This window comes from Neofelis nebulosa, chromosome 11 (genome assembly GCF_028018385.1).
Source record: "Neofelis nebulosa isolate mNeoNeb1 chromosome 11, mNeoNeb1.pri, whole genome shotgun sequence".
NCBI classification, from domain to species: Eukaryota; Metazoa; Chordata; class Mammalia; order Carnivora; family Felidae; genus Neofelis; species Neofelis nebulosa.
Genome location: NC_080792.1, coordinates 25,982,195 through 26,006,108, shown reverse-complemented (window position 1 = coordinate 26,006,108; position 23,914 = coordinate 25,982,195). Strand labels below are relative to the sequence as shown.

At 56.8% G+C, this 23,914-nt stretch overlaps 1 protein-coding gene across 10 annotated transcripts in view; it reads left to right on the top strand.

Annotated features, from left to right (window-relative positions):
- CTIF (cap binding complex dependent translation initiation factor) overlaps positions 1-23,914 on the top strand; it is a 294,493-nt gene that overhangs the window by 203,250 nt on the left and 67,329 nt on the right. For all 10 annotated transcript variants that reach the window (XM_058692173.1, XM_058692168.1, XM_058692164.1 and 7 more), the window contains one exon: positions 2,143-2,442. In XM_058692173.1, the coding sequence (XP_058548156.1) occupies positions 2,143-2,442 (300 nt within the window). The remainder of the gene's footprint in view (positions 1-2,142; positions 2,443-23,914) is intronic.

Below are 23,914 nucleotides of genomic sequence, written 5' to 3'. Positions count from 1 at the left end.
CGGGTCTCGATTTTGCCATTCTCCTCCTTGATCCGCCAGCAGCCCAGGAGGCGTCTAAGGGACAAAACTGAAGGAGGCCCTCAACCCCAGCCTCATACGGGTGCCGACTCTGCTCCGACACCAGCCCTGAGAGGAAGGGCCTTCGTAACTGTTGCCCCCACCCCCACCAGCCTCTCTTTCTTCACTGTATCCTGACCGTGGCCCCCAGAGCCTGGTTCGCTGATTCAAGGGGACGTGTCCCTGAGCCTCTAGCAAAGGGATAAGGCTATGTCGACGGCAGCATCGTGTCCACTGTGCTCACCCTGGCCCCCCTTCCCTGCCAGGGATGCAGGAAAGGTCACCTTGGAGAGGAACTGCTCCTGAGAAAGGCCGGCTGGCCCCCAGCCCTCCCCACAGAGTCCTCATTGTGGGGCTTCTGCGGAGCTCGAAGTTCTGGGCTTCTCTCTGGCCTCTCACTGCTGCTTTCTTTCCTCCCCCTTTTGCCTGAAAGGCCAAGCCCAGGTCCACACTCGGGCAGGACAAGGCAGGTCAGACCCCTTCCCCAGCCAATGCCTGAAGCTGCACCTGTGTCCTTCACAGCCCCGAGCTCCCGCCCCGCTGCCCCCGGTGGGGGAAGCAGCTGTGAGGTCCAGAGGGAGAGCCTCCCTCATTTCCTTCCTTCTCAAAGGTGGGAGCCTGGAGACCAGGCCAGTGGCATGTAGTGAGCAGCGTGGTGACAGTGCGTAGGGTCCTCCTAAAGACCCGCTGAGACACGTTCCTCAAAGCCTGGCCACAGAGAGGGGATTACTCACTAAATTCCCTCCAGTCCTACTAAACGTAGCTGGTGCTTTAGGGTCCAGCAAACAACCTGCTGCTCCTCACTTTGCCTTTGACTGGCTGGGTGACCTTGGACAAGTCCTCTAACCTCTCTGAGCCCCAGTTGACTCATCTGTAAAATGAGAGCAATACCGCACACCTTGCGGACAGGCTATGGAGATTAAGTGCCATGGCATGCGTAAAGACCTCCTGGGTGGTTCTTACTTTATATACTGCCCGGGGGCCCAGATGGTGGGGCAGTGGGGTGGATAAGGAAGGGATTAGAACGGGTAAGATAGGTCCATAGCACCCATACACGGGTTTCGAGCCCTCCCCTTAGGTGAGGCCTCCCGGATTCCCAGAGCAGCAGGACATTGGCTAAGGCCATAAGTAGGGCTCAGGGGAAGCTCGACATCATCCAGCCGCCACATCTTCCCAGGAAGTAGACTGAGGCCCAGAGAGTGAAACCACTGCCCACAGCCGTACAGCTAGAGGCAGAAAGCAGGTTCGAGAACTCTGGTCTGTGCCTCCCGGCCTAGAGCTCTCCTTGTTGGGAATAGGAGGGCAAGCGCGGGACCCCACTTTCTGTCCCTGACGCTGCCCTTCTTCCCTGATCTCCCATCCCAGTAGGTAGGGCAGTCACATTCTTGGCCACCCATCCATTGTATTTGAGTAAATACTTTTGAGACTATCAGATCTGTCCAGGCCTGGTCTACGTGCAGTGAACCTTCTTAAAGGTGTAGAGTTAGCTGCTGTCTGAAATTTCCTTCTTAGAAGTGCCCATCCATTTAGTGGCACACTGGAGGGCTCCCCGGGGTGTAGCGTTTGTTACAGAAGGCCAGCACAGTCTCCACAGGACATAAAACCAGGGCCGTGTTTATCCAGATCTGGGAGCCTGGAAAGCAAGGTGGCCATTCCGTGGGCACCTTTTACCAATATAGCAGGCATTTTGAATACTTTCCTCCTTCCTGCCCTCGTTTTCTCTTTGACCCAGTTTTTTGTTTTGTTACCTTATTTCATCTTTTACAAGCCCCATCGGGTCATTCCTAGCTTGAGACCTTCGATGGGCACGTACACAAACAGAACCGATATATGTGGGAATCCTGGGTAAGAGCTAGAACTTGCAAGAAAGATCAGCCCCTAAGAGCCAAGAAAAAGGTCAGCAGAGGGCCTTGGTGGTTGGGGGTCCTAGGTGGAGGTCAGCATTCCCAGAGGGACCGGACCTCAGGTTCATGAAGGTAGGGCTGGGTCCTTTGCTGGGGGCAGCAGGCCTCCCTCCACTGGCCACCCCCAGTGGTATCCTCGGCTCCACTCAGGCACGACTCAGTTTGTCTCCCACGCCCCCAGGACGAAGTGGCCGTGGAGACCACCAACCCTCAGCAGAACAAGATGGACAAGTTGATTGAGATCCTCAACAGCATGCGGAACAACAGCAGTGACGTGGATGCCAAGCTCACCACCTTCATGGAGGAGGCCCAGAACTCGACCAACTCCGAGGAGATGCTGGGAGAGATCGTCCGGACCATCTACCAGAAGGCCGTGTCCGACCGCAGCTTCGCCTTTACGGCCGCAAAGCTCTGCGACAAGATGGCACTCTTCATGGTGGAGGGGACCAAGTTCCGGAGCCTGCTCCTCAACATGCTTCAGGTAACCGGACACCGACAGCTGAGCCTCCCCTCCCCCGCCCCGCCGCGCCCGCCAGTGGGTTATTACTAGAGAGAAGGCTGCAGATTCTGACCACAGTTGAACTTTTCCCAAGTTCCACCCTTGCCCGATTAATTATAGAAAATAAAAAGGCACTTGAGGGGCACGGGATGAGTGGCCGGATTTGCGTGTGTTTGTGTGAGTGATCCATGGTTACAATGGGCCAATATAATTGTATAGGTGTTTCGTGTTTAACCAGCCTTTCCCTCTTTCTATTTCCACGATAAGAGAGTTGATGCTTGCTCTTCACCAGTCTCTGTGCTTTGACCTCTCTGCGTCCGAGCGGACGTGAACCGGGTGTAGACTTCACCTTTCCTCCTCCCGCCCCAGACCACCACCCCCAGGCCCTGGAGGTGGTGTGGCTGGAGCTGAGCAGAAGGTGCAAAGGCTTTGAGCAGGAAAGGTGTGATCTTCTTGCCGATACACTGGGCTTCCTGAAACCACTCTTAGGGCAAAGGGGAAGTGTGGCGACCTAAGACTCTCTTCTTCCTCGGTGCCTTCCCGCTCAAAATCCCTCCTCCCCCCTTTTCACTTCTTCCTCCATGGGTTCCCCGCATCCAGTGCTGGTTTCGTGACCGTGAGCGTGCAGTGTCGGTATGGGTGTGGGTGCGCAGACTAAGGCCAGCGCCGTTCCGTCCCACGAGCCTGGGGCCGATCCCTGCCCTTCTGTCACGGGTGGTAGCCGGTAAACTGGTGGCATCAGAGGAGAGGTAGCTGGTGGCCCGGCATGGCCACCATGGCTGGGGCCTCTTGGCTGGAGAAAAGTCTTCTGTAGTGTGACTTTGTACCTTAGGCTAGTTGAGATGTGAATTGGGTTTCCAGCCCAGGTGAGGTGAGACTAGAGCCTGGCGGTTTGGAAAGCAGGGGTGCAGAGCGGGCAGAGACCACTTGCGGGTCTGTCTGAACAAGGGCGACCGTGTGACAAGTCATCCAAACTGCAACCGTCCTGAGAGTCGCGAGGGCTCCGTTTGTAATTATGCCCAGACACCAGGCGTAAACCAAGGCATGTGGTTGCCTTGGTCTTAACCACCTGGTTCGAAGTCTAAGGTCTCTTCCTAAAAAACAGGGAGGAGGGAGCCCCCGCCCCCCCACATGCTGCCCACAGGGCTCCGTCCCCGCCCTCCTCCCCCCTTCCTGGGGAGAGCCTGCTCACTGCAACCCGAGCCCTCGCTGGCCAGCCTGGCCTGCTTCTTTCCAGCTCCGGGCCCCGATCAGGTTCCCATTCCTGGATCGCCCACGCTCCCCTGGTGACGAATTCCCGCATTACCTGAGGGATTTGCACATCGGGCATGTTCCTCACGGGCCGGAATGTCCTGGGAGAGTGTGGAGGGTGACGGCCCGGAGCGGCCTGCCTGCCACGTCCTGCCAAGCATGGGGGAGTCAGGGCCGGGATCGGCCATTCGCCTTGGATTTAGATCTTTTTCCGAGAAGGGCCAGGATAGGACAAGACTTCTAGACAACGGCTGCCAGCTCCAAGTAACCTAGCCAGAACCAGTGGCGGACAGACATACAGGGCGTGTGGATGAGACGCACCCAGCTGGGAAGGGCAGCTGGCCGCAGGGGCCGCCCAGGATCCTGCCCGGGTCAGGCATTTCTTCCAATGACCTGTGGTTAGAGCAGCCTTGCCCACGGTGACCGGCAGGGCATCAATCCTGGGAAATGCTCAACCACAGAAGGGGCTCCGTGGCGCGCCCGCCTCTCCGTCAGCCACAAAGTGGGCTGGCTCAGCACAGCAGGAAGGGAACCTGTTTGGCCGCACTGAACTCAACAGAGTCTCCTTTGCATCCCCCAGCTAATAACTTCTTCTGGAATTAGTATGCCGAGAGGCCTGGTTTGGCAAACACGAGCTCAGGGCAAGAACACTAACCTGAAAGCCGGGAAACAGGGCTTTCCGACCTGATTCAGGGGTCATCAGCTGGAACTGGACCTCTGCGGCTCCCGCTGGGACGTGCGTGGCTTGGCTGCTTGATGCCCATCAGGGGACCTTACGGTTTTGCGCTGCCGGCGATGAGGCGGGGGCCTCGAGGAGGGACACGAGGGGCCCCTCGCAAGCCTCCTCCTCCCTCACTTTCCCTGGGCCCTTCCACTGCAGGAAACAGTCCCGGGTGCCCCTGGTCCTCAGAAACCTGCCCACCCCCTAGTGTGCCGCAAGGACAGGTACGTCATGTGCTTTGGGAGATGGCCCTACTGATGCCGTCTTGTTCCTGGAGCAGAGGAGGGCTCTCGGCCCCACATCTGCCACTTGCCTGGGTAGAGCACTTGTGGATTAGGTACTTAGAAACCTAAATGTCCCCCGTTGGCCCCCACTCACCCCGTCTTCCCCACCCGCAGCCCCAGCTTTTGCGTAAGCTAAGGAGAGAACCCCTCGAAGGGCTTGAGCCAGACGCTCACTTTCAAGGCCCTTCAGGCTCCCATGGAGGGCAGACTGGATGTGAGCGTGTGCGGCTGCCCCGAGCTCCTGACGGATCAACTCCCTGACTGCGAGGCCCAGAGGAAGCCACCTCCCCATGGGTCTGATTGGGCCTCCTCGGGCCCTGCTGCTTCTCCCAGCCGCTGAGGAGGGGACAGATTGAAGTCAGCTTTCCAGGCAGCATGATTGATTCATGGCCATTCATCACCCCAGACTCACAAGGTACAAGAAAAGAGGGAAGTAGGCATGGGTCATCAAACCCCACTTTCCTTCTTAAGGCCCACAGGGGTGTCTTTCTTTACTTGCCTTCATTTTCTGGCAAACCTGATTTGTATCCCCTGGCAGACAGCCCCAGCCCGGCCCCCCAGAGCTCTCCCCTTCCCTCTCTCCCTCTGTGGTTCACTCTCCACTCCATCCTCTTACAGCTCACCGGGTCTCCAGCCAGCCCCCTTCCGTGGCCTCTGAGATGCCCCCCCGTCCCCACTGTGGTCAGTTAGGCGGCTTCCTCCACGTCAGAGGCCCGGCTTAGTGATGCTGGCCGCAATGTGCCAAGGGTATGAAGCGCCCTGTGAACTCAGCTCTCGGCATTGGCTTTGGGTGTGCTCCTTTTTGCTGCCCCAGGTTTCAGCAGCGGGAGCTGGCGGCATAGGGGGAGGGGCAGGCTCTGACGTAGAGGGTGCTGTGGCAGAGGTGGGAGAGCTGCCCCCCAAGCTGGGGTGCAGACCCCATGGAGCGTAACTGGGGCCAGGCGGAGGTCAAAGGACCTTTCACCCTTCCCAGCCAGACTCAGCATCGTCAGCTCCAGGAACCCAGAACACTGCCCTCATGAGCCATGATGATGCCAGGGACCCTAAGGTTTCAGTAGACCCCCTGTCACCAGTCCCACAGCCCAGAAATGGTCCCCAATTTTTACGTCAAAACCGAGTCTTTTTGCCTTAAACGTGGTCCTTTCCCTAGTGTTCTTGTAAACAAAATTCTACTTATTATAATAACAGACATTTCTTAAATGCATCAGATCAGTGCCTCTCATCAGAGCAGCGCTTCTCAAACTTGAACGTGCTTTTGAATCACACGGGATTTCATTTAAATGCAGATTCTGGTTTGGTAGCTCTGAGTGCAGCCCGAGAGTTTGCAGATCCAACAAGTTCCTGGGTGCTGGTGGCCCAGAGACCTCACACTCTGAGTAGCAAGGCATTGTATCAGATGACTGATGGTTTGTCGGTGATGGCTCAGTGTCACAAATAGGCCAACTGAGGCACAGTCTTTTATCGGTGTGATCGTGCAGTGTGGGAATCTGGCCTGGCAATGGTGAGTTTCAGCCATCAGGTTTTCGTTAGGCCAGTGGTTCTCGGCCTAGCTGCCCGTGACAATCGTATGGAGAGGAGCTTGTAAGATACACTGTTGCAGGCGTCCTACCCCAGACCAGGCGAATTCCATTCTCCAGGGACAGGCTGGCCTTCCTTTTGAAAGACAACTCCCCCGTGATTCTGCTGTGTAGCTGGCCGAGCACCGCTGTCAGGAAGACACTTCAGAGATGCCCTGACTGTGCCACTGTTGTCACTTACGAACCAGCTGGCCCTGCCTGTCATCCCGTGAGCCAGTCGAGAAATTTGTACCAGGTACTGGACTCTTTGCTGAGTAATGTGGAAAGACGCGGAGCTCGAGCTAGTGGGAGAACACCAAAGCAGGAGACGGGGCAGCTGAGACAGTCCCTTCACCTTGCCTGGCCTCGGGTTCACCTCCGGGCAGTGAGGAAGCTGTTCTCGATGATCCCGGGGGCCCTTTCTTATACTCCTCTCCCCCATTCTGGGGTTCCTCCTGGAGCACCTCCACACTAACCAAGTCATCCCAGTGGGAGCCCAGAGCTGCCTCTCCTCGCCACTGGCCCTACTTCTCTCTGTCCTCAGATTGTCTCCCTACGTCCTTTTTCTTTTTCTTGGCCTCCGACGTTTGTCAGGGCAGTGATCGTATGTTCCAGGAGAAGGACCTCACTCTCAGCCCACGTTGTCGGGAGTAGGCCAGAGGCCGGGCCACCCAGTAAAAGCTGGGAAGTCGATTGGTTTCATTGCCCAGCCCGCCTCACTCCCCCTCTCCCACCCAGCCCCCGACTTCGTCTTTGCGGGGTTCCACACCCACTAGAGTGTGTGCGCGGATGCTTTCTGACTTCCGGGAGAATATGGGTTGCCCAGGACCCCTGGGTTATGGAAGTCACCAAAACCCGCCTTGATCGTCACCAGGGAATAGTGGAATGATAATAGGGCGGAGGGGTGGCGGGGGAGGCTCCAGCTTCACCCAGGGAAGAATGAGCATGCCTCTTTTATGGGACCTTTGGAATGAGAGGAATTGGAGGCCTGAGGCCCCTCCACCCGGCACTGCCCTATCACCACCCCAAGCCTTCCACTTGGGCTCAGGGAGTGCTCCTTCTCCAAGATATGCCTGGGTAGTACAAGTTCAAGCCCTCCTCTGTTGAAATGTGTGTGCCCTGTTTAGCCAAGAGGTGTCTGCATCTGAGCTATGCAGAGCGAAGTATTATTAGAGCAGGCATCAGTGTGTCTGTAATTGACCCCAGCTCTCCCTAGCAACCGTTGCCAACAACACATCTAACAGAAGGATGCGATACCTTTTTTGAAAAAAAAAAAAAAAAAAACAACTCATCCCAACTCAAGTCGTAAACACAGCGGGGCTGTTGTGAAAAAATGCCAACTCGGAATCTGGCATCTGACCAGATTTCAAAATAAATTGCTCTCCACCAGCACCTTCTATAAGATTGTCTTTTAAAAAGCTGGCCTCAAGCTAGAGAGCAGATAAACCCTTGTGTTTCAGGCGAGGTCACCAGTAAGCACTGTGTTTGGAGCTTTTGAAACACGGAAACTCCACTGAGTGGTGCCTGGGGGCTGCACAGGGCTTCTGCGGGGTCGGGGTCTCTGGGAGTGGTTTCAACTGTGGGTTTAGGCCCAGAAGATACACTCAAGACTCTCTGGTCTGGCTGCTCTATCAGTAAGTCAGAACATAATATGCGTCTTCAGGGTGAGTGACACATACACCCTATTCCTGCCCCGTTTCTCTCAAACTCTGCCCCCTGTCTTGGTCCCACATTTGCTGGCTTGGGGCCAGCACTGGCACTGGGCCATCCCTCTAACTCCACTCATCAGAGAGAACCTCCTTCTCTCCCGGTGATCTCAAGGTTTTGGGAAAATGAAACTTGTTCCTCTCCACTTGGAGCCTCAAGTTCCTAACTCCCATCTTTTACAGGGGGGGAAGGAGGAGAGGAGCTAACACTGATTCTTGGGGTTGTAACCAGTTCTAAATGTAAGCTGCTCAAGAGCAAAAGTCCTGGCTGAGTTAGCATTGGTCCCCAGCTCCTGGCATCATGACTTGGACGTAGTAGGTGCTCGGGAAATGCTCGTAGGGGAAAGACGGAGCCCTCAGTATTAGGCCCCAGTGCTCCCTGGCGTATGATGAGCTTCTCCACTCCTGAGCACCTTGTGAGTGAATGCCAAGACTCTCTCCGAGCCGGGTTCCAGGGCAGGAATCTTTCCCCAATTTCACAGATGAGAAAAGTGTCTCAGGAAAGCCACGAGCTTTACCCAAAGTCATAGGGCTGAATGAGAGCCATCTGCCCGGCACCCTGGCTCCCATGCCACTGCCCAGAAAAGGTGTAAGGGCCAGAAAGTTGGGAAAGTCAGGAATCTGTCTCATGAAGCTATCCATGGGGATTCCAAAATCCACCCTTCTGGAATAATCCCACTGCCTTTCCAGCAGTCTCTGAGTCTGAGCTTTCTGGGCCACTGGAGGGCTGGGGGTGTCTGAGGAAACACCTTTACGTCGCCATTTGCTTTATCCAGATGAACCACACAGCTGCTATTCCTGAGGTGAGGCCCGGTTCTCCCCCTTGAACCCTCTCTCTCTGCTTAGACCTCCCTTCTGCATGCCCACCACTGAGCCGACGTGCACTCCAGGCATGTAAACTAATTTTACTGTTGGCCCAAGCCAGGCATACCCAGGGATAGAAGCACATTGTTCTGTGCATTCCAGAGCTTGAGCAAAGCCCTGGGCTGTACCCACCCCGAGTTCCCCTCCACTGGTTGCTAGAAATCAAGAGGGGATCAAGCAAAGGGCTCATAGGCAAACGCAGGCAGCTTTCCCTGTGGGCAGATTGTGGATGGTGTTTGCAAAGACCCACAAAAGGTCTTTTTCTCTTAAAAAAAAAAAAAAAAAAAATGTCGCCCCACCTGCTGGCTGGTCTCAGCACCCTGAGTCATTCTGCCCATGCCGAAGTCCTTGCCCTGTGAGGGCCACGCGGAGTCGGCACACGCATTCCCCCCAAATGGTGGGCACCAGGCAAGCCTGCCTCGCATGTCACGGGAGACCCCAGGACCTTGACCTTCTGCAAAGGAGGCTGCAGCAGGCACAGCTACCCCACCAGGGAGAGCCGGTGCTTGGCTGATACCAAAGGTCCAGTCCACCCTACCGGAACCAGAGAGACCTACTTGTTGCCCACGCTTGCTCTGGAATGAGCAGATCGCACCTTCTTTCTGGCAGCCCTCATCTCTTCCTCTCAACAAACACGTAATGAAGCCTTTGCTGGCTACCTTCCACAATGGCAGAGCCCATATATGGGTCATCTCTGCTAACCTGCCCACCCCTCTGGTCCTCTTCTCCCACTTGGTGGAGGTGAGGGTAGCGTCCAAAGCCTGAGTGTCTTTTTCAAGGCTCCAGCTGCCTCTGACTGTTCAGCATGGTGTGGGGTAGAGGGGAAGCAGGAGGTGGCTTCCAAAAGTGCTGAATCTAAGGCCCCCTCTAGAACTTTGGAATACTGAGTGGGACAGAAGCCGCCTGTAATTTGGACAGGGAAAAAAAAAAAAAAAAAAAGCAGTTTGAGTTTTTAATTGGAAAGTAAGCAGAGAGAAGAAAGTGATCATTGACCCTCAGTAAGTCCCAGAAGGAGCCCAGAACAGCGGCTTGCCCATTACGGTTTTCTTGTTGGAGGCTGTGTCCCCTGGTGCCTTGGGAGCAAAGACTGTGTCCTTGTCATCCTTGTGTCCCCCCACCCACACACACTACCGTGCCGTCCCGTAGCAGGTACTCAGCAAGCATCAGATGGTTGGTTCAGGAGTTCAGCCTAGCGGGGACAAAGGAACATTGGTGGCAACACAAGGGAATAGTTCAGTGTCCTGCTCCCGCCCATCTCTGGGCCAGGGGAACTTTACCCGAGTCAGGGATTATTTCACCATCACCTGTGTTTCTTGCCAGGCCGTGTCCTCCTCCCTGCACAGCCTCACCCCCAGCCCCGGCTTCATTTTCCCTGCTAAATCCCCTCATAGAACTTGGCTGGGCGCTTCCCCGTCTGAGGCTGCCATGCCGAGGCAGGCCCTGCCGATAAGTGGGTTATCGGAGAAGGCCAGCTCGGGTGTCCTGGGCCCCAGAGGGTCACCCCTGGCTGGCTGGCGGCTCACCCCCAGCACCTCCTCCTTCCCCCTTCCCAGAGCCAGGCCAGCAGGAGACAGCAGATCCTCCCCGCAGCTCAGCGAGCGCCCGGCCCCCAGCCGCCGCTGGGAATCTGAGCTATGCTAAGCCGCTCCAGATCACGGCATCGCTGCCCTGCCCAGGCACGGCCGGCCCAGACAGGGCGCCTCTACCTGCCGTGGCCGCCTCTGGAAAGCTGGCACTGCCTGGGCCGATGGAAAAAATCTCCCTGCAGGTTATGTAACTGCTCACCACCCTGTCCCTGGCTCCCCAGGGAGGCTCCCCAGCCACCACCAAGGAAGAGGGGCCCTCCCCAAGGCAGGGAGGGGATGGCGGCCGAAGGTCATTCTTTCAAAGAGAAGTAAATAGTCTTGAGGGATTGTCTAAGCTCCTCCTCAAGGAGTCCCCAGGACTGCTGTTCCCTATGGCTTGCAGCACTCAAAGGCCCACCCCAGCCGCATGGCCTAGCAGGGCGAGGAAGGCTTGCCAAGGGAGCTGGGCTCCGCAGGAGGGGCTGAGAAGCAGAGAGGGAAGGAGGGTTTTATGGTTGGCTTGTTTGGTTTGGATTGGTTGGTTGTTTTTTTGTTTTTTTTTTTTCATTTGGCCTTGTTTTCTTGTGATAAAGTATATGCAACATAAAATGCACCATTTGGGCCATGTTTTAAGTGCAGAACTGAGTGGCACCAAGCACAGCCAGAAGGTTGCACAGCCACTCCCACCATCCACCCCCAGAACTTCTCATCATCCCAAACAGAAGCCCTGTGGCCACCAGGCAGTAACCCCCCGGCCCCCCAGCCCCCTCACCTTCTATCAACATGGCTTTCATTGATCCCACAGAAGTGGGATCATAAAATAGCCGTCCTTCTGTGTCTGGCTTATTACACTTAGCAAAACGGTTTCGAGGTTCATCTACGCAGGAGCATGTGTCAGAACTTCCTTCCTTGTCCCGGGCGAATAATATTCCATGGGTATGGTTACACCACGTTCTGTTTATCCGTTTATCTGTTTATCGATGGGCACTGGGGTTGTTTCCTCTTCTGGCTTTTGTGAGTAGCACCGTCATGAATGTGTATGTACAAGTATCTGTTTGGCCCCTTCTTTCAATCTTTTGGAAAATATACCTAGAAGTAGAATTGCTGAATCACGTGGAAATCCTATTTTTAACTTTTTAGGAACTGCCAAACTGTTTTCTGGGAGGTCGTTTTTGATGGGGGAAATATAATGAGTGAAGACCCAAAGAAATGGTGCAGGTGAGGGACAGTGGGGAGACTGGCCTGCAGTCAAGGTGTAAGTGGAGAGCTGGAAGAAGTCCATAAGGTGGAACAAAAAGGGTTTGGACTTTATGAAGTAGGACCAGGGAGCCCTTGTTGGTTCTTGAGCTGTAGCATGCCCAGGTTATCTAAAAATCACAGAACAGGGGCGCCTGGGTAGCTCAGTCGGTTAAGCGACCGACTCTTGATTTGGGCTCAGGTCTTGTTCTCATGGTTCATGGGTTCGAGTCCCACATCGGGCTCTGTGTTGATAGTGTGGAGCCTGCTTCGGAGTCTCCCTCCCTCTCTCTCTGCCCCTCCCCCGCTCATTCCCCCCCCTCCCCCACTGTCTCTCTCTCTCTCTCCCCCACTGTCTCTCTCTCTCTCTCTCTCTCTCTCTCTCTCTCTCTCTCTCTCAAAAATAAATAAATAAATAAACATGTAAAAAAATTATTTTTTAATCACAGAACAGCATGGACCTGAAGGCAGGACCTATAGAGTACCCACCCAACCCATTCATTCTGTAGATGCGAGACCAGAGGCCCAGGAAGGTTAACAGAAGCCGTGCTTTGGGAAGACGCGTGTGATGGGTTGTAGGATGTTACGCTTGGAAATCTCTTACATTAGAGAACCAGGGGTTTTAGGTGGTGGCCATAGTCATCTCTTTGTAAAGAGAGCACATGCAGATTGGAGCCCGCCCCTCAGAGATCTAAGCTGCGGGGGGCAACGCCTCGTTCCCCCACCCTCCCCCCCTGAAGCCCGCTCCCCAGTCCTTGGTGCATGGAACCCTCGCATTCCAGCCACCATCCCCCCCCCACACACACAATCCAGAGGCTGGAAGCTGGGGTTGCCTGCCGCGGGGCCAGCGGTCCAGCATGAGAGATGTACCATTCTTCCTCTGCTCTCCATCCTTCTCAAGTGCCAAGAGCTTCAGCAGCAAGGAGTCAGTAGAGAATCTTTAAACTGAGGCCCCCATATGAACAGGCTTCCTAGCCAAAGGCACGTGACCTCTGTTCCAGTGGGGGCACGGAGCACGTAGCCACCTGCCGAGAGAATGAACAGGACTCTGTCCAGTCTGTCCCATGCCCTTCCCATGCTGCTCCCACACATCTCCCCTCCCCACTCCTTCCCCTGTCCCTGCGTGCACAGGCTGTGTTCTGGATGCCTGGTGTGGGTGAGGGTGACTTATCCAGTTAGGAGTTGGGGGCACAGAAAAAGGACGACAGGACAGTGATGTAAACGGCCAGCAAGGGGGTCACACTTGGTTTGAACTCGCTGCTTTCAGGGCAGCTGGCTTGCATCTCCCTAGACAGATAAGAGGTCCCTGTAAGTGGACAGAAGTCTTCCCAGCGCCCCTCCAGATGGCCGCTGAGCAATCACCGGGCATCCCGGGATACAGAGTGCAATGCAAGGAAGCGGGTGGGGGGTTTTCTGTGCCTCCATTGCTTCTGGGCCAAGGGGCATCGTGAGAACAATGCAAAACAATGAGAGGCCCCGTTGCTAGTTTCTTCTAGACTTTTCCCCATTTGGTGCATCTCTGTCCAGAAGACACGGTGACACTCAATCATGAAACAGAGGCTGGATTGTGTGGCCCCTCAAGGTCACCTTCCAGCATAGGAACTCTGGGGGCAGCCTCAGAACCATCAAGCCAGGAAGTGCACCCTTCACCCGGGAAGTGAAGCCAAAGTTCAGAATCAGGGCTCCCTGTGCCCTGAGTCTCCATCCCTACGGCCTCATGCCTGGAGTTGGGTCTCCAGGGAGAAACAGTCCCAGCCCCTTCCTGGCCCCACCTCAACCCCAGTTACAGCCAACAGTGCCAGGAAGAGGGTGGGCTGCCCCTTTAGGGGAGCAACTTACACCTTTGGTGTCCTTCCAGATACTAGAACACAGAGGGCAGTCATCTCTGATACGTGGAGACAGACATGCTCGGTCAAGAGCAGTCCCCTCCTGGGGTGGCCACCCAGCCCTGGGGAAGCCCCTTGCCTCCCAGATCAACCTACTGTTGACAGTCCCAGCTACGACTAACCAGGTTCCAGAGAGGTTGCGACACCATGTATGTACGTATGCCTGGATCATTTGCATCCGGACCGATGAAGCAGAGAGGACCCAAGAGCCCCCACACTACCGTGTAGTGCCCAGATGGGCCTCTGAACAGGGGTGATACCCAAGTGGGGGTAGCATAGGTGGGATTTGGGGCTGGCTGGACTCCATCGAAAGCTTCTGGATATACCTGTAATCGGAATAAGCCTATTCTTGAGCAGCTGCATATAAATCAGAGCTCCACATGTTGGACTCACACTTGCCACCGACCCCCAGAGACGGTAGTTATCGCATTACTCCGGGTGTTGAAAACGTCTGACGAAAGGAATAGTGTCTCTGATGCAGCATAGAAGCAGAGTCACCTGGAACTCAGCCTGCAGGCCACAGAGACTCCCTCTGGATGACTTCCTGCCTTGTGGCATAAGAAACCATTGATGAAGCCCAGAGTCCAACCCCCACCCGGTCTAACATCTCACCCTGGTTCTGGTACCGCTCAGCTGGCGACTTTGGGCCCATCTCACACGCCAGCCACCCTCCACTTAGTCTTCATTAAATGGGTAATAAAACCTGTGTCCTGCACCTGCTTACCCCACAGACATAATCATGGTTAAAATCTATTGGAACACGGATCACTTTGTCTGTGGCTCCTAAGCCACTTTAAGCCTCTTAAGGCTCTTCCTCCAAGAGGAACTTCTGAATTTCATAAAATCATGTTTCTCTTTTTGCATTCTTTTTTCTTTCTATTATTATTCATCGAGTTTCCTAGGAGAGGCCCCACACAGACCTTCTACAAGCCTAGGGGCCACCGACTCACGCTAGGACTTGGGATTCAGCGATGGCACTGCGGATAACCCAGGGATCCAGCAGCAAGGACAGCCCTCACGGGGACCCCGGGGCTGGCATTGTGTCCCTGCTGGGTGCCCCGTGCTCAGCACTATTAAACCCCAGCAAAGCAGGGGCCACTGGCCTCCACCAGGTATTTAGAAATCTGCTGGAGGGGCAAGGCCAGCTCAACTGGAGAGAACTTTAGATAAAGTCAGAGGAGGGGGCAAGGCCTTTACGTGCTAGCACCTAGGGAAGACTTCCTGGAGGAGGTGGCATGAAAAAAGAGGCAGGATTTGGAGAGCCCGAGGGAAACGTGGAAGGAGCCAGAGCAAAGGCTTGTAGATGAGAGGAGCCGGGGGGGGGGGGGGGGGGGGGCGGGCCACAGTTGTGTGGGATGAGGCGCGTGTTGCCCTGCGAGCCTGGCAAGGGTGTCTGGATAGCGCTGGGGGCTCCCCCAGTGTCAGCAAGCCCCGGTGTGAGGCTGCCCAGCCAGGCCGTGACCCCAGGCCACAGTAACCACACTGGCCCTTTCATTTGCTGGCACTTGCTTTTTGCCATCGCAGGCCAAGACGGTTTTAACCCAGAACTAAAACTTCTCCTTTAAGAGCAACGAGTCCCTGCCAACCTTGGGCCTCAATCCATCTTGGGCAAGAGGCAGGGAGGACCACTGCCTCTGGGGCCCATGCCAGCCTGCTGGGGGGGGGGGGGGGCTCCAGATGCCTGGGTGTCACTGAGGCGGACAGTCTGGGGCCTGGCAGTCAGGGGCAGGGTCCCAGGTGCCTACCTCGTGTGGCTCACTCAGCCCCTCTCTGTGGATCGGCCGCCCCCGAGGGCAGCCTGTAGGTGGGTGCCCTCGCGCTTATCTACACGCAGACGTGCAGCGCCATGCTATCTTATTGTCCCCTCCTCCTGCAGCAGCCACTTAGCCCACAGGGAGGGAGCAGGCTGTGCGTGAGGCCGCGGGGCCAGGCAGTGTCACAAAGCCTACCCATTCTTATCTCCCCCTCCTCTGCAGGAGCCCCTACTCCTCCTCCCCCAGCACATATTTTCTGGCCTGCCTCAAGGGTTAGGGCAGGAGACAGAAGTCTGAAGCCAGCATCTGGCCTAGCTCCACCCGCTGTGGACCTCGGTGTCCTCATGTGGTCTGGGGGTTGGCTTCCCCGCTGTGCAGCAGGGCTCATGGTTCCTTCTGTCTGGCTCCCTCAGCCCCTCGGACGCCTTGGGCTTGTGAAGGTTGAGTGGGGGTCCAGGACCGAGGAGAGCCTAGAAAATATTTGGAAGACACCTAGGGGCGGGAAGAAAAGCTGGGGCACTGCTCTGTAGGGGACTTACAGGTGTGGTATAGGAGACCCCCCCCCGCCCCCCACCGGCTGCAGCGTGCTCAGCTCTAGCCCCTGCCCTGCATTTCTCTAGCTGGGTGACCTCAGGCCAGTCCTCTCACCCTTCTGGTGGCTTCCTCACCTGTAAAATAAGAGGGTCAGAAGGGCGACCTCCAAGTCTGTGTCTCTGTGTCTGTTATTCTAAAGCAGATGCTGGCCATACGGAGTGCCTGTTAATTGCCTGCTGCCGACTGATTGGTCAGTGGGTTGACCAGAGTGAAGAGCGGACCCCATGTCACCCTCTCCCCGCCGGGGGTGGGGGGAGGTCTGCGGTCCCGTGTGCTCCTCCCTGCCCTCCCGGCCTGGTCTGCAGAGTCCAGTGCCCTCCTGGTGGGAAGGGCAGCCTGCAGGGGGCGCCAGCGCGCAAGGCTGGCCTCACCTGCCTGCAGGCCCCTCCCAGGCCAGCCCAGCATCTTGGCATCCTGGGGGCTTTCCCATTGGGAAGATTGAAGCCATATGATGGCATCTCTGCCACAAAGCCACCTTCCCCTGTGCAATTTCCAGCCCTTCGAGGGGCCCCATCCCTGAGTCCAGCAACCTCAGTTTGAGGGTCCCTTCCAGACCTCTGCGGCAAGCCAGAATAGCACTCACTCCCCCGGCGTCTGGGTGTTCCTGTCAGCTGTCTGGCTGGGGGCCCTTTTTCCTCCTCCCTTTCATCCGGGCAGTGTCTCTGCAGGCATTCAGCGTGCACTGGCTGGGAGCAGACACCGCCCCCTAAGTACCCATTAGAGTTTTGTGAGGTGGGTGTTCATACTACCCATGGGTGAAGAAAGTTCCAGAAAGCTTAGGAAACAGACCTGAAGTCGCGTAGCCTGTGAGTGACAGAAGCAGAACCAGACCCTAGTCCCCGTTGTGCCCTGTACCCCTCGCCTCCTCAAAATGTGTGCCGCCCGAGTGCCTCTGTTGGCTGAAGTGTATTTGTGTTTGGGGACAGGGCCGGGCCAGGTATAAGGTGGAGGACAGGTGGTGAGGAATGAGATTAGAAGATGCCTTTGAGGTGACAGGGTTGACCCGAGTCTCCTCCCCACAGACTAAACAATAGCTGAGAGATCTCCCCACTGTCATCGTATGGCCGAAAGCATCGAGACAGTTTCCAGACGAGAGCTCAGGGGTCCGCTGCTCCCTGTGTGTCTCAGCGGGGGCACGGGGCAGGGGTGCCTCTTCCCACCAAGCTGCAAGACAAGCAACAAGGTGGCTCCTTGTTCTCCCAGCCAGCCTCAGCTTCTCCCCTGTGGCCATCCCACTCATGGGTTTCTAGCCCATCACCCTGGTGATTCATGAAACAAAGGCAAAGAGGAGAAAACTCAGTGCCCTTGGATTTGTTCCTATTTGACGGCCCTGGGGTCTAGAGGCCGCAGCTCTGGGGACGAGTGGGTCCCGGTGAGCGGGCACCACTGGTGCCCTGGGTGGTTGGGCACCTGTGAGCACCCCTTCTGTTTGCAGACCCCGAGGTCAGGTGGCAGGCTGATGAGTCTCCTGTGTCAGGCCCCAGCAACGGAAGCCTGGAGGAAGTGGGTCTCCGGTGGGGCCTTGTGCCTCTATCAGCTGTCTAGGCTGGAGGCGGGGGTGGCGGCACCTTTAACCGGTCCCTTCCTCTCTCTGGCTGCCCACCAAGCCACAGAGAACAGGGCATCAGGCCTGCAAAGGGGAAAGGAATGAGAGACAGCGAGCCTGCATGCTGTCTCATTTCTAATGCTCGAAATTATTGAGAAGTGAGGACCCAGGGGCGTGAGCCTAGGCAGTCTGGGTTGCTCAATCCCGAAGGAGCCCTTCTAAGGTTTCCCCGGCACACAGCCCAGAGTGTCACCCCAGAGAAAGAGCCACGTTGTGAAAAGCCACCTTCGCTGCCGCTGCCATGCCTTCCCTTGTTTTTAAACTCCCCCCGTACCGCTTGATTTATTATGACCCCGATGCACTTCAGCAGCTGCGGCTTCATTTCAGAACCAGGTTAAGTAGCCCAGGGTTCAAAACGGAAAAGGTCAGAAGGGGGGCTGCGGGAAGGCGAGGGACACTTAATACGGTGCATTCCCACGCACACCTCTGCCGCCCCGGCTTCGTGTGCATCCTCTCCCTGCAAATGTGCTGCGGCCACACAGACACTTTGGCTCCTCTGCCTTATAAAAGGGAAGCTCGAAAATGTGGTGCGTTGGCACATTGCAGCTGGCTCCCCCGTGCTTCCTCTCCCTCTGGCCCAGACAGAGAGGCAGCGTTCTTGAGAGCTGCTTGGAATGAGAGCCCCACGGGGGCAAGATGGCCCGACGCCAGTGCAGCTTAACAAGCATCTATTGAGCACCCTCTGTGTACCTAAGGGGCAGGGTGGTGGGGCGGGGCGAGTGCAGATAGGCTCAGAAGCCCCATCGGTCCCTTCCCTGGGCCCTGGGCTCCCTTCTCTCGCCTCACCCCTTCCTGGCTAGTATGGCTTCCCAGCATGCAGACCGGACAAGACGTGTTTGAGAAGACCCCCATCCCTGCCTTCGTGGGGCTTCTGGCTTTTCAAGCCCCCTTCTTATTGTCAGGCTCCCAAATGACCCCAGAGGTCTTGCTTGCAAAAGTTTGTTCTCTGGACTTTGTGTTTTCCCCGTCTGCTCTACCCTCCCAGTGCCTCCTGGCTCTGGCCCCAGCGCCAGCCCCTGTCTGTCCCTGCAAACACAAGTCAGCTGTGTGTGCAGACAAAGCCTTGCGTCGCAGTGTGGGGGCCGGGCTTGCACAAGGGACATTTCCAGGGAACTCTGGGGGCGGTGGCTGGGAGGGCAGAGGCGACTGTCTGATAGCAGGGACTCGGCGTCACCGTCTAGGGGACTTGGCCGGGTCCCAGGGGCCAGTGGCTGTGGGTGGTGACTGGGAGAGGCGGCTAGGCTGGAAGAAATCTGCTGTTTGAGAAGTGTAGGAAATGGTCTGGAGAGAGAGATAACAGCCCTTTCTCTGTGTGTCTGTGTGTGTCTGCGTCTGCCGGCCAGGGTGGCTGGAGCCAGCCGGTCTGAGGCCGTATCTAGTGAGATTTTTGTCCTGGGTTGTGAAAGTGACCTATGGAGCCAGCAGCAGGGTTCAGGGCCTGGGAGAGAAGACATGTGGCCCTCCCTCCCCTCCCCCTTGTCTTGTGTTCCTCTCTCTACGTTCCTCCTCCCCACCACCCCCCACCAAAGAGTAGGGAGGGGGCAGGGCTGGCGAGAAAGAACATTCTTAGTGCAGTGGAAATGGTTAAAAGGCCTGGTTTCATCTCGACTGTATTGCTAACTTGACATATGAACTTGGATACATCCCCCAATATTTCTGGCTCTCAGGCTCATTGGCTGTAAAATGACGATTATTTATATCTGCCCTGCATATCACACAGGGTGGTTGGAAGGATCTTCTGAAATAAGGATGTGAAAACTTTGTAAACTGTGAAGTGCTGCGTAAACGTAAAGAGTTGTAATGATTAAAATTGCTTCGCGTCCACAAGGGCCTCTGAATAAAGACCTGGCTCAAAGAACGTGGCAGTGAGCAGTAGGGAGGAGGTGGGCTATGGAAGGTTCCAGGGGGCAGTTGGTAGGTCATAGGTTCCATGCGGGAACCTGGACCCCGGGCAGGAAGGGAGGAGGCAGCTATCGGCAGCTCTCTGCAGGTGGGAGTGTTGGTCACAAGTTTGTTGACCTAAATAAGAGGTGGCCTGGGTTCCGTGCATGTCTCCAGGGAGACAAGGAAAACTGTGAGAAACCCCTCACCCACTGGGGGCTCAGGGCCGTTGCCTGGCCTGGAGGATAAAGTCCAAGCTGTTGCACAGGGACGAGGGTGACTTTGCTTTCCTTTCTTCACCTCCACTGTCCAAGTTACCCAGGTCACTCTGTCCCCCCCAGCCCCTCCCCATCCTGACCTGGAAATCAGCCGCCTCTGGTATAGAAAGTGCAGGAAAGAGCCTGCAGAGGTGACGGGACTCTTAGGCCAAGAGAAGCTGGGCTATTTAAAGTGTGCAGCGCCCTGGGGGCATGAATGCCACCCACCCCTAAGGCCCTCTCAGCCTCCAGCTTCCCCTCCCTTGGCCCAGATCCCGGGGCCTCTGGGCACCCCGAGGGCCACAGGTCAGGTGCCAGGGGCTCTGGGAGGCTGCAGGACCGCAGCTCCTGGGGCTGGCATGGAGTGGCTCGACCTCACCTCCGGCTTGGGTTCCCTCCTGTGAGCCTCTGGGCTGAGTTGGCGGGGCCACACAGACTCCTTGGCTCCCTGTGCCTTATAAACGGGGCCGGGGCTGTGTGTGGAGCTTACAGGAGGAATGCCTGGCGCCTGCGGCCCAGGGCAGCTGCTGCCCCCGCCCCCCCCGCCCCTCCCTGCTGGCCAACGTGCCACCAGCCTCGGGGAACCAGAGCCAGCCCAGGGCAGGATTGGGAAGTGGGGAGCTTTGCCTGGCAGTCCCTTTCCCCCTGCTCTGGCCTGCCTTCCCAGCACACCCCAGATTACAGTAGGGTTTTCTCCTTTTCCCCCAGTTAACCTTTACCTGTCCTAGGCCCTGACCCGTCCGTGAGTGACGCAGTGTGCTATCTCTCCTCTCCTCTCCGCGGAATGAAGAGGGACCGGAGGCCGGCCTGACACCTGCAGGTGCCACGCAGGCCCTCGCACTTGGGGACGGGCTGAGGGGGCCTTCGCTAAGCGGTTCCCGGGTGCCAGGCCTGGAACCAAAGCTGGTCTACACGGGGAGCTGCACCGGTACGGTTTATGTATGCCGACTCCGCCAGCTACCCTCCCCGGGAAGGACTGGCCGTTGTCCTGAGCCTGCATCCTTCCTACTCTCTTGGCATTAAATTGTCCTTTCTTTTATGAAATGATGGATGGATGAACGCTTTTTAAAAAAACATCCCCAGGGGCGCCTGGGTGGCGCAGTCGGTTAAGCGTCCGACTTCAGCCAGGTCACGATCTCACGGTCTGTGAGTTCGAGCCCCGCGTCAGGCTCTGGGCTGATGGCTCAGAGCCTGGAGCCAGTTTCCGATTCTGTGTCTCCCTCTCTCTCTGTCCCTCCCCCGTTCATGCTCTGTCTCTCTCTGTCCCAAAAAATAAAATAAACGTTGAAAAAAAAAAAAAAATTTAAAAAAACATCCCCAGCAAAATAAACCATTGGCAGCCCTCAAATCTTTCTGATCCAAGAAACCCTGGAGCCCACTCCCAGCCCCCTAGCTGATGTCCAGACCTGCACAGATCAGCCGGGCATCCAGCTGTCCAGGCACAGGGGAGCCCCAAGGCCTGCTGGGTGGGAGGAGTTGATGAGTGAGTGGGGTATCACCTGGGGAGCTGGGGCAGGGAACTCCCGAACCTGGGGCTGCGTGTGGGTTTGCAGCCCACCCCACCTGCTCTGTTCTCTCGGCTCGAGATGCTTCCTCCCACGTGACTGGGACTGCGGTGTCCCAGCTTCCCACCACACCCTGCCGCTGTTGGCTGCCGCCGTCCCTGCAGGCCTGGGGAAACCCAGAGATGCTGCGTAGGCTGCCCCCGGTCGAACACAGCGCGCTGACTCCTGACTCCAGTTACCCGGTCAGCACACCCTGCACTCCCAGTCTCCTTCTGCAGCAGGACCGAGGAAAGCCAGGATGAAGAATTTGGGAGGAAAAAGGTGTCCCTGTGCGGGAGGAGAGGTGTGATTTGGGGCCTTCACTCGAGCAATGGCTCCGGGACCTGAGGGTCGGGGCGGTGATCTGAAAGCGATCTCAGGGTTGACTCTGAGTGACCTGTTGAATACAGGAAGCAAAAAAAAGGGTGACTTGGCAAGTTTCCAGCTTGGGTGCCTGCAAGGACCCCTTCCCTGAACGCGGGTCAGCGCCGTGAGTGCAGGACGCTTGGGTCGGAGTGAGCACGTATACATGTGCTTATGCGTGTACGTGTGAACAGCCGCTCCATGCGCGCTCAGGGAAAGCCATGCTATCATATCATCCTCACTCCTCAGAAGTGGTCACGTCCAATATCTTCCCATCCTTCCTCGTAAACGCCCTGCAGGGAGACCAGCCCTTGGCCATTTGCTGCATGTGGGAGGAAGCACCAGGTTTTCCACGCGGGGTCCGGTTCAGATAAACGTGAGCCGTCCGCAGGTGGACGGGTTTGTGCGGGAGGAAATCCTGCCCCCAGCCTGGAGATGCCAGGAGGCTCCAGGAGTGCAGACAGCAGTGTGGGGCTTGGTGATGCAGCAAGGTCGCGGAGGCCACTTCATGAAAGGACACCCCGGGTCGGGTTTCGCTTTCTGCCATTTTTCTAATTTTGTAGTCACTTAAAGCCACCATCGCGGAGTTTAGGTTTGGAGACTGTGAGAGTGAGAAACATGAGTCTTCTGTGCCCCCGTTCTGCCTTTCTATGAGCTGTTTTCATTAAAGGAAGAGAAGGAGGGAGGGAGGGAGTAAAAAGGGAAAGAAAGAAAAGAGAAGAGAAGCCTATCCCAGTGTCTGGTTTGGCCAGAAGCAAGGATCCGGGGTGGGGGGGCCAGGAGGATGCCTCTTGTAACTAAGCATCATTCAGCAGATAGGTTAAGGCCTCCCCGGGCCCGGGAGGGAGCAGCCTAAGAGCCGGGCTGGAGTCGGAGCTACATTCCTGCCCAGGTTCAGAGCCCAGCTCCACGCTCACGGCCGCGCAGCTTTAGACACGGGACCTAATCGCTCTGTCTCCGTTTTCGTCCCCGCGTGATGGGGGTGAGGCTGGTGCTGTTAGGAGGACTGAATGAGGTGCTGCCTGTAAAGATTTAAGGTGGTGCCTGCCACGCAGTGAAATCCCAGGTGCGCTGGAGAGCGCGGCCATCACTGCACAGGTGCCCAGTGCCGAGCAGGGACTGGGTGGGACTGGAGTCTGGATCAGTGAGCGGTGCCGTCCCAAGTCAGTGTTTCCCCTCTGGCCGTTCCTGCTCGGAGCTAGATCAGAATGCGTGGGGCACAGAGCCTAAGGCTGGAACTCAGAAGGGACAGGAAGGACCCAGCCCAGCTGTACTCCCTCCTGGGCCTCACCCCGGTGGAGCCCAGGGGCCTTCCTCTTCTCTCTTCCAAGATCATTGGCACCACCCCCCCCCCCCAACCCCCGGCACCAGCGGCTGACTCCGTGAAACCTTCTGCTTGGAGGCAGCCGATGGACTGGATGACCTCTGAGTCCCTTCCCTCCCTGCGCTGTAGTAAATCTCCCTTCCCTCACCCTGTCACTCAGTCTGTGGCCTGCTGAGGACCACAGCCTGTCCATATGGTTCAGCTGGCGGCTTGGGAGGGGCCCTGAGGATGGGACTTTGTTGGAGCCTCCAGACCATTGAGGGAGGGGCGGGGCTGGGGTCAGGACAACAGCAGTGCCTTTCCCTGGCTCTCTGGGAGCAGCTGTGAGGGGCGCCGGCAGGGACCGGTGACTAAGATCCCCTCCCCTCCTCCCCCCACCAGCCCCATCTTGCTGTTTGTGAGGGATGAAGTCAGGGCAGCCAGGCCGGACTGCGGCCATGTTGGTTCGCATCTTAAGTATCAAAGGAGAGAGAAAGCAGAGGGGGGTAGGGAGGGAGGTGACCCCTATCTGTCCGAAGACTAAAACCGTGGACTGGCAGGGGCTTTGACAAGCAATTCTTTCTCTGCGGGCTGCTCTGACACCTGGCCGTGTGGCCCAACTCTAGACCTCAAGTGCAGCACGGCTGCTCCCAAGCCAGGTGCTGCAGCAATGGACCATGACAGGCCCCAGCTCTTGGTCTCCTGGGTCTTCCGTCTTGCTGGGGATTTCCCCCTCCGAGGAAGGAAGAAGGGGCAAGAGGCATGCACGCGCGTGTGTGTGTGTGTGTGTGCATGTGCGTGTGTGTGTGCGTGCGTGTGTGTGTGTGTGTGATTGTGTTGCCACGTTACACATTCCAGCTCCCAGACAAGCATGCGTCTGGCTGCTCGCTGTCTGCTTTTCTTCCAAAGGGTGGTTTGCAGTTTAGATTAAGGGCTCCTGGCTATAAATGGTATTTTTCTCAGCCCCCACCCCAACTCATCGCCCTGTGCCTCCACCCCGCACACAGCTTCCCTGGGCCCTAGAGGGGACTGGCAAAGCCGAAAGGGGGGCCCCACAGCCCTGTGCATTTGGGTATCTGTCTT